The 14,940-nt window shown below is 35.1% G+C and overlaps 1 protein-coding gene across 1 annotated transcript in view; it reads left to right on the top strand.

Annotated features, from left to right (window-relative positions):
* The first annotated feature begins 316 nt into the window (after positions 1-316).
* LOC107727404 (uncharacterized) overlaps positions 317-14,940 on the top strand; it is a 19,665-nt gene continuing 5,041 nt past the window's right edge. Inside the window, exons 1-13 of the mRNA XM_016537266.1 lie at positions 317-356; positions 3,554-3,674; positions 3,767-4,082; positions 4,268-4,348; positions 7,323-7,434; positions 7,997-8,499; positions 10,075-10,110; positions 11,396-11,472; positions 11,579-11,619; positions 12,955-13,011; positions 13,171-13,206; positions 13,681-13,728; positions 14,741-14,923. Of these exons, the coding sequence (XP_016392752.1) occupies positions 3,638-3,674; positions 3,767-4,082; positions 4,268-4,348; positions 7,323-7,434; positions 7,997-8,499; positions 10,075-10,110; positions 11,396-11,472; positions 11,579-11,619; positions 12,955-13,011; positions 13,171-13,206; positions 13,681-13,728; positions 14,741-14,923 (1,527 nt within the window). The 5' untranslated portion in view covers positions 317-356; positions 3,554-3,637. The remainder of the gene's footprint in view (positions 357-3,553; positions 3,675-3,766; positions 4,083-4,267; positions 4,349-7,322; positions 7,435-7,996; positions 8,500-10,074; positions 10,111-11,395; positions 11,473-11,578; positions 11,620-12,954; positions 13,012-13,170; positions 13,207-13,680; positions 13,729-14,740; positions 14,924-14,940) is intronic.

Below are 14,940 nucleotides of genomic sequence, written 5' to 3'. Positions count from 1 at the left end.
TGCGTCTCGTTGAAAATAATGTTAGAATTTGCTGTAGCGATGCGCGAGTCGGCGATATTATTTATATTCGTACACGCTTATCAAAAAGACCAACAGACAAACTCCGAATAACTACAGTTACTGATGATCTAGCTTTATTATTGTTTTACACTAAAGGCGAGTATTATTGCAAGGACTCTGAACGCTGACCGACCGACTGATCTACCGCTAAATTTAATTATTCGACACCTCAGCCAGGATTCCTACGATGCTTGAGTCAGCACATGCGCAGTAGTTCGCCGAAAGTATCGCTGATCGGAGACGGAGAGAACGAGGCGCAGATGAACGAGCCGATCGACTGCGCGAGACGCGATGAGGTAAGAATGTCAAAATGCTGCAAGTCTTCGATGCGCTGTTTTCGTGCAACGGCAAAAACGCGTTCTTATAAAACGCACACAACGTCAGAACTTCGATATATCGCTGTAGTAAAAGAGTCGAAAGATCGGCGTGGTTCTGTGCAGGAGAAAGCGTTCGGAAAGTCGTTTGCGAGGCTGCATCGCTGAAAGCAATGGGGAGCGTGGAAGGGGAGGGTCAACAGTGAAGGGGGGGCTGCTTGAGCTCATTCAGCACAACGAAATGGACGTTTTAGAGTCGTGCAAAATAAACTTATCGTGTCTTTAAAATCTGCCACAATTAATAAGGGACATTGTCAATTAAATGCGCGTACAAAACGCGTGATGTTTGATAGTAATGTCGTTAAATCGGACGTGTTTTTGATCGCACGTCGGGACAGCATTCCTCACTCTAGCGATCTGTAATGGAGGCTGGCGAAACTCGTGTCGATTTATTACGATCTGTTTATTTTGCTCACAGGTCATTTTTAGAGGTAGAAATTATAGGAAATTGCACAAACTATAACTTTAGTTTTAAGTTAGTTAAGTTAATTTGCGCTAAAAAGTTGCACCGCGCTATTTAATTCCGTTTCAGCGAATTGTTTACGCGCTTTTTGCGCGATCTATCGGTACGAATAATGACCACGAGAACAAACAAATCAATTTCTATTAGTGTGTCACGTAATTAAAAAAATATAACATCAATAAAAGCTTCACCGATGTCAATAAAATTGCATTACTAACATATAATAATAATAATAATAATAATACAGCATTGTCCACTTTTAGCATATTCCACAAGGCATCTAAATAAGTATAATGCACAGTGCAGAATATGTTCAGTTCTTGGGACATACTAAAATGTGTATTTGAAAAATTGACCATGAAGAACTATTTTATCTCGCACTGCAGTTTTTCATAAACACTGCCAGAGCAACAACACAACAATCCCAACCTTAATGATCATAAACACTGATCTGATGGTCGTGTAATCAAAATGCAAACGAACGTTTTTCTTTCTATTGCGTCACATCAAAAGGAAAACAGTTAATGTTGTTTAAAGTATTTTTGTTTTTATCATTCTTTTTAACATTTATGTTTTTAAGCATGTTCTCTTGAGTGTAACTGAGACAATTTTATAGATCGATTAATAACTAAATGAATTTGCTTTTCAGTTCATTGTGATTTATTCGTGTACACAGTTCTGTATTTTTATAGCAGCTAAGTCAAACTATATTTTGCAACAATGTCTATAGAGAAATGTGCTGTTTGCAAGTGTTTGCAGACATTAACATCTCATTACAAATATTGCATTTTGTGACTACATTGAATGGAGTTTGATAATTACTGATGAAACATATTGAAACTTTAAAAAATAATTTTTTATTTGTTCCACAGTTTTAGAAAATTATCGTACATATAAAGATGAGGAACTTTTCGACTAATTGACTAAAAATTAGTTTGGTACATTTTCTTATTAGTAGTTACTAGAAAAGATAAAGTTGTGTTGATAATGAGCTGCTGTATTTGTTACTTTTTTGGCTATATGAGAGCTCACTAGTTCAAATGGCTAGTTCAGCATTTGAGATTTTAATGTCACTGAATCGATTCGTTGAGTTACTTACTGACTTATCAAGAAATCGTCTTACTCAATCCATATTTTTAACTAAACAAATCACCCTGTGACCCTGATTTAAAGTAAAACCCACAGCGAGATTAGATTAATACTGACATGTTGATTACATCTATTTTGTCAGGTTTGTATTGTTCTTATAATTGTGAAAGTGCTTATTACCTTGGTCAGCCTTTCAGTAGTTTTCATAAACGGCAGTTGTATTAAAGGGGTCATATGACGTTGCTAGAAAAGAACATTATTTTGTGTATTTGGTGTAATGCAATGTGTTTATGCGGTTTAAGGTTAAAAAAACACATTATTTTCCACATACTGTACATTATTGTTTCTCCTCTATGCCCCGCCTTTCTGAAACGCATCGATTTTTACAAAGCTCATCGGTCTGAAAAGCGAGGTGTGCTCTGATTGGCCAGCTATCTAGTGCGTTGTGATTGGCCGAATTCCTCAATCGTGTGACAGAAATGTTACTCCCCTTACCATATTGTGATGCCATGTCCCGGCGCGACGAGACGAAACCAATAAAACCCATTATAATGAAACGTCCTTTTACGCGTTGCGTTGCATCGCGCCGTGTAAACATCACCGGCAATGTAGGCTACTCTCCCAGGAAACAGTCCTCGTCCTCCATAAAATGCGCTGCACACATCTGAATATTTGGTTTGAACTGTTCTGGAACAGTGTTGTAAATACAACTTAACCACTGATTTCTAGTTGTCCACTTTTGGAAGGCCAAACAAAGTAGTTTCTTTTTTAAAGAATATCTCTTTGGGTTTGAGACTTTAGTCTTTACAACTTTAGGGATCTTATCTATTCACGAACAGCTTGTAACACTCCAAAGAGAAAGGAAAACTTGAAATCGCATCATATATGACCCCTTTAAACAGTTGGTCTGGTTGGTTTTATAATTAGGGTTTCGGGAAATGAAGTGTTTTCCATTAAACTTTAACAAACGCTGGCTGCTTGCTGCACTGTAGCGCATTTCTTTGCCATAGTAATTGCGCTGCATTGCAGATATCGAATGATCTCAGCCCATTTGTATCGACTTCCCTGCCGTCGCTGCTGGACTCGCTGCAATTCTGTCACCATGGCAACTGCTCGTTTCAGCCCCGTTCTATAAATATTCTCCTTCATGCTAGTCTATCGTGTTTCTGCTAGCTTGAGTCTTTGCAGTGGCCTAATTTAATAGAAGGGTTTTATTTACATCGGTTACGTTGCATTGGGAAAGACTTTCTTAGAAACTATTGCTTAAATGTTTTATTGGTATGCAGATCGTGATACAATTACGTAAAAAAAATCATATTTCTCTTTGGCAGTTTCTTAAATCATCAGTGACAATGTTAAGCTGTATGTGTGTGTGATTGGTTTGGAATTCATCTCAATACAAAGTATGTCTTTAGAAATTCAGTATGTCTTTAGAAATCCATTAAGCAGCAAAAATGACCATGTTGGCAGAAAAACTATAATAATAGTTTTATTGCATCTATAATAATTAATTAATTTTAAAAATAAGTAATTATTTTTGTTCTTCACATCTGCTTTTTCTTTACAGGTATGATTCATAACCAGTAAATCATGGATGAAACATTGGATTTTTGACATTTCATGCAACCCAAGCTCTTCATAACTTTTTGAGATGAAATTTATACTTCCAATTTCTATGGACTACAAAGGTATTTTTCCTATTTAAAAATGTGAGCTGGCGGTTCAACATCCGAACTCTTCCTTGCATGGCTTAAAACCATTGGTCTCGCAAATCTACTAGTAATACAGAGGCCTCAAGGCCAGAGAACGGGATCAGATATGACGGATGAGCTGAACAGGGCCTCAGCTGAACCGGAGACGACGAAACCGGAAGAGACTGTGCCGATTGAAGCAGACGACGTTACTGACGGTGTGGATAATGCATTGGGGAACAACATGCCTGGAAAGGTGACGCCCGAATCGGCACCTGATTGGCTGAAGCCAATGGAGGAGGATGAAGATGATGGTGGTGAGGGTGTCAAGAGCAGTGAACGGATCATTATGAAGACCAATGATGACGTGTATGTGCTTATACCTCATTTTTGTTTACATTTAGTGTGATGTTTTATAGTTTGTGTTAGAGGTGCAACAATATATCATGTCACAATATGTCACAGTACAACAATGCAACTGTATTGTATATAGGGCTGGGCGATATGGCCAAAAAATTATCACGATAAAATTTTTATATCAATAATTATCATGATACATGTTAAATTTGTATTTATTTACAAGTTTAAAGGCAGATTTCTTCTCCTGAGTATGATGGTGGTGAGGGTGTCAAGAGCAGTGAACGGATCATTATGAAGACCAATGATGACGTGTATGTGCTTATACCTCATTTTTGTTTACATTTAGTGTGATGTTTTATAGTTTGTGTTAGAGGTGCAACAATATATCATGTCACAATATGTCACAGTACAACAATGCAACTGTATTGTATATAGGGCTGGGCGATATGGCCAAAATATCAGTCGATATCAATAATTATCATGATACATGTTAAATTTTTATTTATTTACAAGTTTAAAGGCAGATTTCTTCTCCTGAGTGAAATATGTAGAAACCAGACCTGATTTAATTGTGGTTTTAAATTACTTTTTTTTTTTTGTCAGAACATGACAAACACTTTTCAAATAGGTGAACATTTCACAAATATGAGGTACAACATTCAAAACATTTATAATAATATTTATTTTCTACATCGATATATGCATGAGTAAGTAAATCAGTCTGTTTTCATTAACAAAATATCTTAATAGAGAAATTAATTTCTTGGTTTCTGCATGTTCTAGCGGGTGATATTGTTTCAAATCATGAAACAGGTTTATGTCCCCTGACTTCGATGGCACGAAGCAGATGTAAATTTGTGTTCATTAACAAAAACAGTAACATCTGTAAAAATTGTAACAACCTATAGGGTAAAATTTAGAGGTAAAATATTGTAAAAATGTAAATATTCTAACTGTTTGAGTTAGAGCTCTACTTTTATCAAAATTAACCATTGGTCCTCTACAGTATCATACAATTAGATCATGATAAACAAAGGTAAAAACACACATAGCACCTCATTACCATGGTAAAATGTAACTGCGTATATGGTTTTTATGATATTTGTATGAAAAACATTAGCCTAAATACATTTAGTATAAATTTAAAAAAAAATGCTATAGACCCCCCCCCACTGACATAACCTATGGTTTTGAGCAACGCTGCCACTTATTGAGTCCAAATACTGTAAAAAAAAAAAAGATGGACGACGCGTCTCCACTTCCTTCCACTATAGAAACGTGAAGCCAAAACATCTCAGTATTGGCGCTGTCATCTTGCGAAAATGATTTTTTCATTTGGAGCCAGAGTCTGTGCTGTATTGATCGTGAGGTGGAGCCACGGTATCAAAGTCTCGGCCAAACTCCTGCCGACCCAATCGCAAGCTCACAATCATGACACCACACCCCATTTTTATAGCATCAAATAACTAACTAAAAGCAAACTTATTAGAAAAACGAACACTTGAATATACATCAGCGTGATAAGAACTACCTAAAATGACGGAAACCATCTTTGGAAAAAATTATTTGAAGTGTAATTTGATTATTTAGTTGGTCTCAAGTCCCATTAGATTTACATGGAGAGGGTGGGGTTTATGGCATATACTGGGTCCAGCCACCTGGGGGCGATCAGAACATTATATTGAGCATGTGTTATCATTCTATCGAGGGAAAATATATTGTGATAATTATCGTTATTTTATCACCCAGCCCTAAACATCGTGAGAGTTTAGACATTAAATTTAGCATCAAATATGATGTGGCAATAAAATATTGTTGCTTTCATGTTTATTATTTATAAGTTAAAAATAAAATGCATTATTTAGTAAAATATAATATTTAAAACATATTTAAATGATTCAATATATAAATAATAATTACTAAATTTTCTTTTGTAAAGATTTGTACAGGTAAGATTTTCTTGCTTCCATTTGAAGCTCCTCAAATCGTGCTGTAGAATATGATTATGAAGTTTTGTTCATGTCATCTTCAGCACTGCTTTCGTTAATCCAAAAAGAAGACAGTCCAAATATGAAGAGATTCAGAAATGCATTTCTGCCATGACAACTCTCGGGAGAGTTTAGCATGGTAATATACATGGCAGTGTCAACGTGTTTGGTCTTGACAGAATAGATCTGCTACACTGCTGCTGCTGCTGTTGCAGAGAAAGTACCGAGACTTGCTACTGCCAGTACATCCATGACATGCTGCTGTGAGCATGTAAGAAATACTGCTGCTGCACATATAACATATACAGTGGTGTGAAAAAGTTTTTGCCCCCTTCCTGTTTTTTTAATTGTTTGCATATTTGTCACACTTTCAGATCATCAAACTTATTTTAATATTACACAAAGATAACCTGAGTAAATACAAACTGCAGTTTTGAAATTATGATTTAATTTATTAAGGGAAAAAAGCTGTCCAAACCTGCCTGGCACTACGTGAAAAAGTAATTGCTGGTTGTGCCACCCTGCTTTCTAAAATAATGTGGTTAATCACAGTTCTTTCATGATTTAAGAGGAGGGGCAAATAATTTTTCACGTAGGGCCGGGCTTGGTTGGACAGCTTTTTTCCCTTAATAAATGAAATTATCATTTAAAAACTGCATTTTGTATTTACTTGCATTATCTTTGCATAATATTCAAATTGGTTTGATGATCTGAATCTTTTAAGTGTGACAAATATGCAAAAAATAAAAAAAACAGGAAGGGGGCAAAAACCTTTTCACGGCACTGTATGAGACGACCCCATATAAAACATACATAAAGCACCCCGTATCAGATCTATACAGGTGGAGCTGGGGAAGGTGAAGGGTTTCTGAAGCATGTTGCCACTGCTACAGCGAGCACTAGCAGAGTATTTGAATGTTTGAGCAGCAAGCTCATTGGCTGCTTGCACAAAAAAAAACAATCAGCTACGTCACGTGAATAGTGATGTCATTATGTCAGATCGAGTTAGAACCTATCGGCCTGCGCCATCTAGAGTTTCATGACAGAACTTTGTATTTACATTTTTTAGTTGACTTTTCACTCAAACTGTTGTGCTGAATATTTGCAATTAAATGTTTTATTAAATTAAAAAATGCTCAATATAAGCATTTTCACTAGTGGTCTCACACTTTTGGACCCTTTTTAAAATATATATATTTAAATCCATTTGAAAATAAATCACATTTGATAATTATATCACACCTGTTGATCATGTTCAGTTGATAAACTGACTTTCGTACTTTTCATATTCTCACAGTCCAAAAGTAAAGCGACGCAGAGGTCGGCCTCCGATTGCCAGAAATGTTAGACATGGACTTACTCGTTTAGATTTCAAGAAAGGATTGCATGCAGATCTCCCTAAAACTAAGGTTTGTGTAGCAATCTGTCTTGATTTAGAGTTTATTTGCACTGTAGAGTGAATAATTTGTATGCACTATGGATGCATTTATTTGATCAAAAATACAGTAAAAACAGTAATATTGTGAAATATTATTTCAGTTTAAAATAACTCGTTTGTTGCAATATAATTTAAAATGTAATTATTTCCTGTGATGCAAAGCTGAATTTTTTTTACTCCAGTCTTGATCCTTCAGAATTCATTCTAATATGCTTTGATTTGCTGATTTGCTGCTGAGTTGTTATTAAATCTCAGTTATTACTTTTAATGTATTTTTTATATGTTTGTATATTTATAGGATGTTTTTGTGATTTTTATTATTTAATATAAAATCAACATTTTTGTTTAAACGCTTTAATTAGTTGTGCTTGCTAAGATTGCTACTTTTCTAAATAACCAGGAATAAAATTTCCAGAATTTTAGGAGTAAATTAATTTTATCTTCTTCAATCTTTTAATTTAATCATATATGATATTATTACAATATTTTTGAAACACTTTCTTCTTTCCTATGTGGTTGTTTGGGATATGTAGACTGTTCGTTCTCTACGGGAAAGAACGCGTTCAAGTCCCACATCAGGAACTGCCATTCCTGTCCCAGATCCACCCCGCCGCACGCCTGAGGTTTTACCCAGAAAACCCCAGAGCATCATTCACAACTCGACATCAACATCTCAAAGACCCCGACTCATCCCCGTCTCACCTGCAGGGGGCAGCAGCCTCTCCAAGACCCCCAACGCCGAATTTCACAGCCCTCCGCGCCTCACAAGGGTCTCGCCGCTCAGTATCGACACATCGGTGACACGGAATTTCGTTCACTCTCCAGCTGTAAAAGTGGGTAATGTTTCCCAACAGATTGTTTCCTCAACTGAACCTGGGAAAGATGGCACTGAACCGCCCCTTCGACTCTGGCTTTGTCCTTCTCTGGAGCCCATTAGCCCTACAAAAACTCAGGATACGTTCTCAGATCAGATTGTAAATTCACCAAATTTTCCGGAGACTACGCTTAATGGAACAGTGACCCTAAAGGAAAGTCTTTCTCTGCTCAGGTGAACAAATCTGACTCATTTCATACCACCTAGAAAGTCTATTTTGTATGCTCTACTTTTAACTAGGACGTTCACAAATGTTTTAACATTGCATCCAGTTCAAACGAGCCGTTTGTTGTAGTTCTTGAAAAGGGATTTTTAAAAACAAAATATCTCCCTTTGGAGTGGACTTTGAGATTTGTAACTTTGTAGATCTTTTTTATGCCCAAACGTACACAATATCACTGGCTAAAATTCAAAAAGTGAAAAAGCATAATAGGACCCCTTTAAAAAGTCTCACACTTTTGGACCCTTTTTAAAATATATATATTTAAATCCATTTGAAAATAAATCACATTTGATAATTATATCACACCTGTTGATCATGTTCAGTTGATAAACTGACTTTCGTACTTTTCATATTCTCACAGTCCAAAAGTAAAGCGACGCAGAGGTCGGCCTCCGATTGCCAGAAATGTTAGACATGGACTTACTCGTTTAGATTTCAAGAAAGGATTGCATGCAGATCTCCCTAAAACTAAGGTTTGTGTAGCAATCTGTCTTGATTTAGAGTTTATTTGCACTGTAGAGTGAATAATTTGTATGCACTATGGATGCATTTATTTGATCAAAAATACAGTAAAAACAGTAATATTGTGAAATATTATTTCAGTTTAAAATAACTCGTTTGTTGCAATATAATTTAAAATGTAATTATTTCCTGTGATGCAAAGCTGAATTTTTTTTACTCCAGTCTTGATCCTTCAGAATTCATTCTAATATGCTTTGATTTGCTGATTTGCTGCTGAGTTGTTATTAAATCTCAGTTATTACTTTTAATGTATTTTTTATATGTTTGTATATTTATAGGATGTTTTTGTGATTTTTATTATTTAATATAAAATCAACATTTTTGTTTAAACGCTTTAATTAGTTGTGCTTGCTAAGATTGCTACTTTTCTAAATAACCAGGAATAAAATTTCCAGAATTTTAGGAGTAAATTAATTTTATCTTCTTCAATCTTTTAATTTAATCATATATGATATTATTACAATATTTTTGAAACACTTTCTTCTTTCCTATGTGGTTGTTTGGGATATGTAGACTGTTCGTTCTCTACGGGAAAGAACGCGTTCAAGTCCCACATCAGGAACTGCCATTCCTGTCCCAGATCCACCCCGCCGCACGCCTGAGGTTTTACCCAGAAAACCCCAGAGCATCATTCACAACTCGACATCAACATCTCAAAGACCCCGACTCATCCCCGTCTCACCTGCAGGGGGCAGCAGCCTCTCCAAGACCCCCAACGCCGAATTTCACAGCCCTCCGCGCCTCACAAGGGTCTCGCCGCTCAGTATCGACACATCGGTGACACGGAATTTCGTTCACTCTCCAGCTGTAAAAGTGGGTAATGTTTCCCAACAGATTGTTTCCTCAACTGAACCTGGGAAAGATGGCACTGAACCGCCCCTTCGACTCTGGCTTTGTCCTTCTCTGGAGCCCATTAGCCCTACAAAAACTCAGGATACGTTCTCAGATCAGATTGTAAATTCACCAAATTTTCCGGAGACTACGCTTAATGGAACAGTGACCCTAAAGGAAAGTCTTTCTCTGCTCAGGTGAACAAATCTGACTCATTTCATACCACCTAGAAAGTCTATTTTGTATGCTCTACTTTTAACTAGGACGTTCACAAATGTTTTAACATTGCATCCAGTTCAAACGAGCCGTTTGTTGTAGTTCTTGAAAAGGGATTTTTAAAAACAAAATATCTCCCTTTGGAGTGGACTTTGAGATTTGTAACTTTGTAGATCTTTTTTATGCCCAAACGTACACAATATCACTGGCTAAAATTCAAAAAGTGAAAAAGCATAATAGGACCCCTTTAAAAAGTCGCTTTAATCGCCCTTCCACAAATTAAATCAGAAAGTCTGCAAAGCATGCATTGCAAAAAATTAATATCTAAACATCCTTAAATCAAGATACATTTACTAGGGATGCAAAATGAAGAAAATTAATTCTTGTTTTCTGAGAAACAAAATTAACAAAACTTGCTTTCCCCTTGAATTAAGTTGAGTTTTTCTGAGCACATTGGCAGGTATTTGTTCTTGTTTTAATCTCAAACTCACTTCATTTTGATCAGTTTCACAGAAAACTTCAGACATTTACACTGGAAAACAAGACAAAAGAAAATCTGTTTTTTTTGTTTTTTGCAGTTTGATCAGATGGTACACTAAAAATTCCATATTCTAGTGGTTAATAAGCAATTGTTTGTGTAATTATTAAGTAATGAACAGTGTTGGGGAAAGTTACTTTTAAAAGTAATGCATTACAATATTGCGTTACTCCATAAAAAAAGTAACTAATTGCATTACTTAGTTACTTTTTATGGAAAATAATGCATTACGTTACTTTTGCATTCCTGGGCAGGGCTTGCTTATTTATTTTTAATAACAAAAACCCCAAAAGTTCTATATTTTGCAACTGTAAAAGCCCTTTCACACCAGAAGTGAAATGAATAAGCCTCAGGCTGAAGAACCTCGTGCCTCTGGTCTTCACCTCACTACCAATTTATCTCAACACAGGACAGGAGAGGTTTCAGTGAATAAATGGGAAAACAATGTAACTCAGATAGTTTCTTGCGTTACTTGTTACTTGAAAAAAGCAATCTGATTACTTAACTGGTGTTTGGTAATGGTATGGTAATGAATATGTTTAAAGTAGCGTTTTCAAACTCTGAAGTGTTGCTAATACAACTCATTTTGTGCTCCCTAGATATTTACATTTAGAGAACTTATTGACGTATTGTGCTCCCTTCAAGTTATTCTTTAAATTTTTTTTACTTAGTCTTAAAAAGTCCTTAAATTTACCATCATAAAATCTGAGTTGTTTGTCTTTCTTCAGTGAATGTGAAAGCTGTGGCTGCCAATTTCCTGCTCAGAAGATCGGAGACATAATGTGCTACAGATGTAGGCCTAAATGTATGTGAATTTGTAATTACACCCTTCATTTCAGCCAGCAGCAGAGGATAAGTATGATATTTGTGTGATTTGTATTGTCTAATTTCTTTATTTCTCATTTCTGCAGCAGACAAGAAGCACTCTCCTCCAAATATTGTGTTTAGGAAGGTATGTACCATTCTTGATACTGGGATAAAACAAAACGTTTATGTGGCAGAAATGGTTTTGGATTAGATTAAGTTATTTATGTACGTTGTGGTCCTGCTGCTTCTATTTTAAATGTGTTTTTCCATCTCTGAATCTCACCGGCAGATAAAACAATGTGTTCTGTCATGTCCAAAATGTATCATATATATTGACACTCAACTTTGATAAATGAATCCATTGAAAATATAGGACCGTTTCAAACTGATTCTCAGTCCAGCTGTTGGAGAAACACAACATCTGACACCTTGTGTTGGCAGATGACAGTGTTAACAAAATCTTTTTTTTTTTTGTATCACACATGTATTCAATGCAGCAGCTTTATTTTTATTTTTTTCCTTTTTCTTGTTCTTTTTGCTACCTAGTGCCAGGACATAGTAGTAATGTTTCTTTAAATATCCAAAAGTTGTTTTTGAGTTTACTGTAGTTTATATTTAATTTAAGTTTAATATATTTTATATTATATATTAGTAATATTATTATTATTAGTTATATTATATTAAGTTATGTAATAATATTTAAATATTTTATAGTTTAATAAAAATAAAACATTTTATGTATTTAGGATATTTGTATAATTTTTATATATTTTCTATATAAAGTATTGAGTTGTGTTCTGGAATGAAGAGTAGTGAGGAATATAGTTGATAACAGAAAAAAATATAAATAAAAAAAAAATATAAAATTAGTGCATTTTTTTTTTTTTAGAATATTCTAGTAATCATCTCTGATTCATTTCAAATTGGAAATGTCATTGTTTTCTAAACTAGAGGCAGGTCATATTTTGAGACATGATTTTTCCCATGTCTCAGTGCTATATACGTATATGTTTTTTTTAATGCAAGACTGCACATGGAAGGTTAAAAAAGCTTTTTTTTATTAAATTGTACTTGCCAGAAAGTCCATGCATGGCCTTTCTTCCTCATCTGTGCTGTGTTGTTGTTGATATTGTGAAGTGGAAGTGAGGCAGTGTTGCTGCGTCTGTGTTCATGTCAGCTCTATGAGAGGTATAAGGCTTTGGCGATACTTTTGCGTTTTAACATCTGAACTAACACAACCTAATTTCCCTTTTTTTCTGCTCCCAATATATGAGCCAAAACTGTTGTTTGTTCTCCATAAGTTGCTGAACAAAGTCCAGATTATCCTTGATTTCTCTGCTAGCATTCTTTTATTCTCTTTTCTAGTAACTTACTTTCCCTTTATTTCCGATTCTGTTGAATATAACACCTTAGTTATCATATTTCCTTTGCTTCATTTTTATTATGCTTTTGTATGTTTTTTATTATTATTATTTTCAAGGTGGGGCAGGATCAGTGGGAGGTTGGGAAAACAAAACATCCAAGAAAACAAATGCTGGTAATAATAATCACATAACGTCATATAGACACATTCGTTGCATTTTTGGGTTGAAACGTGAAACTGCAGCGTACACAAAAGCATTGCCAAAGATCATCAAAAAATTCATATAGCTGAACTACTTCACACCTAAACATAACGTCACTCTGTCTCCTGCAGAAACAACATCCCAAATACAAGAAAATGTTAAAAATGGTGAGTGTACATGCTTTATGGAGCTAAATCTTTTTTTTTTTTTTCACATATATTGCATACTTTAATAATCACATAACGTCATATAGACACATTCGTTGCATTTTTGGGTTGAAACGTGAAACTGCAGCGTACACAAAAGCATTGCCAAAGATCATCAAAAAATTCATATAGCTGAACTACTTCACACCTAAACATAACGTCACTCTGTCTCCTGCAGAAACAACATCCCAAATACAAGAAAATGTTAAAAATGGTGAGTGTACATGCTTTATGGAGCTAAATCTTTTTTTTTTTTTTTCACATATATTGCATACTTCAAGCCTTTACAATGTAAATGGGTTCAGTGTATGGTTACTCATTCATGAGTCTGGCTGATTCATTATGTGCTGCTTCTAGTGCAGAAATCGCAATATATTCGGGAAAAGTACTAAGCTTAAAATACTCATCCAGGTTTTTATTGTGTGTGTTATTTAGGATTTTGTCCCTGATGGTGATGATGATGATGATGATGATGATGACTCGGTGAGTGATTCAGCAGCACATTCTCAACCCAACAGACATTAATCTTTTTTGGTGTTTTATTTTTATTTTGTATTTATTTGTTTTTTTGAGTCTGCTAATGATTGTGGCATGGGATGTTTTTAACCATATAAAGCCTTCTGCATCATATTTGATACCTCTAAATTATCACCATGATCAAAACATTGCTGGAAAACCTGTTGTAGACAATCTTCTACGTGCCTTCTGACTTCTGATTGATAGACATGATCCACCTTCATGTGTTCTTCACAGATTTTTATAAACTAGATGTAAGAATAACTTCAGATTGTTAGTAATATTTCAAGATGAACACTTACTGGACTGAAGCAACTTAGGTACATGCACAATTTTTTAGATGTTAAATTGTGAGTATCAAATATTACACATAAGGATTTTGAGGAATGTTTATTTGTTCATCATTGTATTTCATTGCATTATATGTTTTGCTTTCCACAATAAAAACTACAGAGCTTTTGCCATAATTGTACAGTAAGCATTTTAATGTCATCTTACTATGACATATTATTGGGAGATATAGAGCAACAGCTAATATTTGTATGCGTTTTCTATAAGTAGTCTGCTATACTGTTATATTTACATTCCAAGCATAATTTCATCTTACTGTTTGGCCATATAAATATCAGCAACTGCACCAAATTGCATATTTCTGCTCTCTGAGCTCTATATTCCCCTTCATAACAATATATAAGCTATAAAAGCCTGATGTGTCATGGTAATCAACAAAAATACATATGCAGACTGTCAACATTTTGTCTATAAAGTGTCAATAAACTGTTTCATTTCATTGTCAAACTATTATTTCATATGTCAGGCTTTACATGTTTTGAACATATTACGAATTGGACATGGAATATTCTTTTCCTGGTTATTGCTGAGCTCATAAAACCGCTTTAGTTCTGTTTTTATTACATCTCAAAAAATCTGCCCTTTATTAACGGAAGAGCACAATTTCTCTGTCTACTCTTGATTTCAGGTTGCGAAGAAACGCAATCGCAGGATGTGCCGGCAGTGTGTTGCGTGTCTTCGTGAAGACGACTGTGGCAAATGCGACTTCTGCATGGACAAGCCCAAGTTTGGTGGCAGTAACAAGAAAAAGCAGAAATGCCGCTTACGTCAGTGCACGTTTCAGTCAAGGCTTCATGGTCAAAGAACACATGTACGTATTTATCTGAT

Source organism: Sinocyclocheilus rhinocerous, unplaced genomic scaffold (assembly GCF_001515625.1).
Source record: "Sinocyclocheilus rhinocerous isolate Xijiao unplaced genomic scaffold, SAMN03320098_v1.1 scaffold487, whole genome shotgun sequence".
Classification (NCBI taxonomy): domain Eukaryota; kingdom Metazoa; phylum Chordata; class Actinopteri; order Cypriniformes; family Cyprinidae; genus Sinocyclocheilus; species Sinocyclocheilus rhinocerous.
This window is presented reverse-complemented; position numbering and strand designations above follow the sequence as displayed.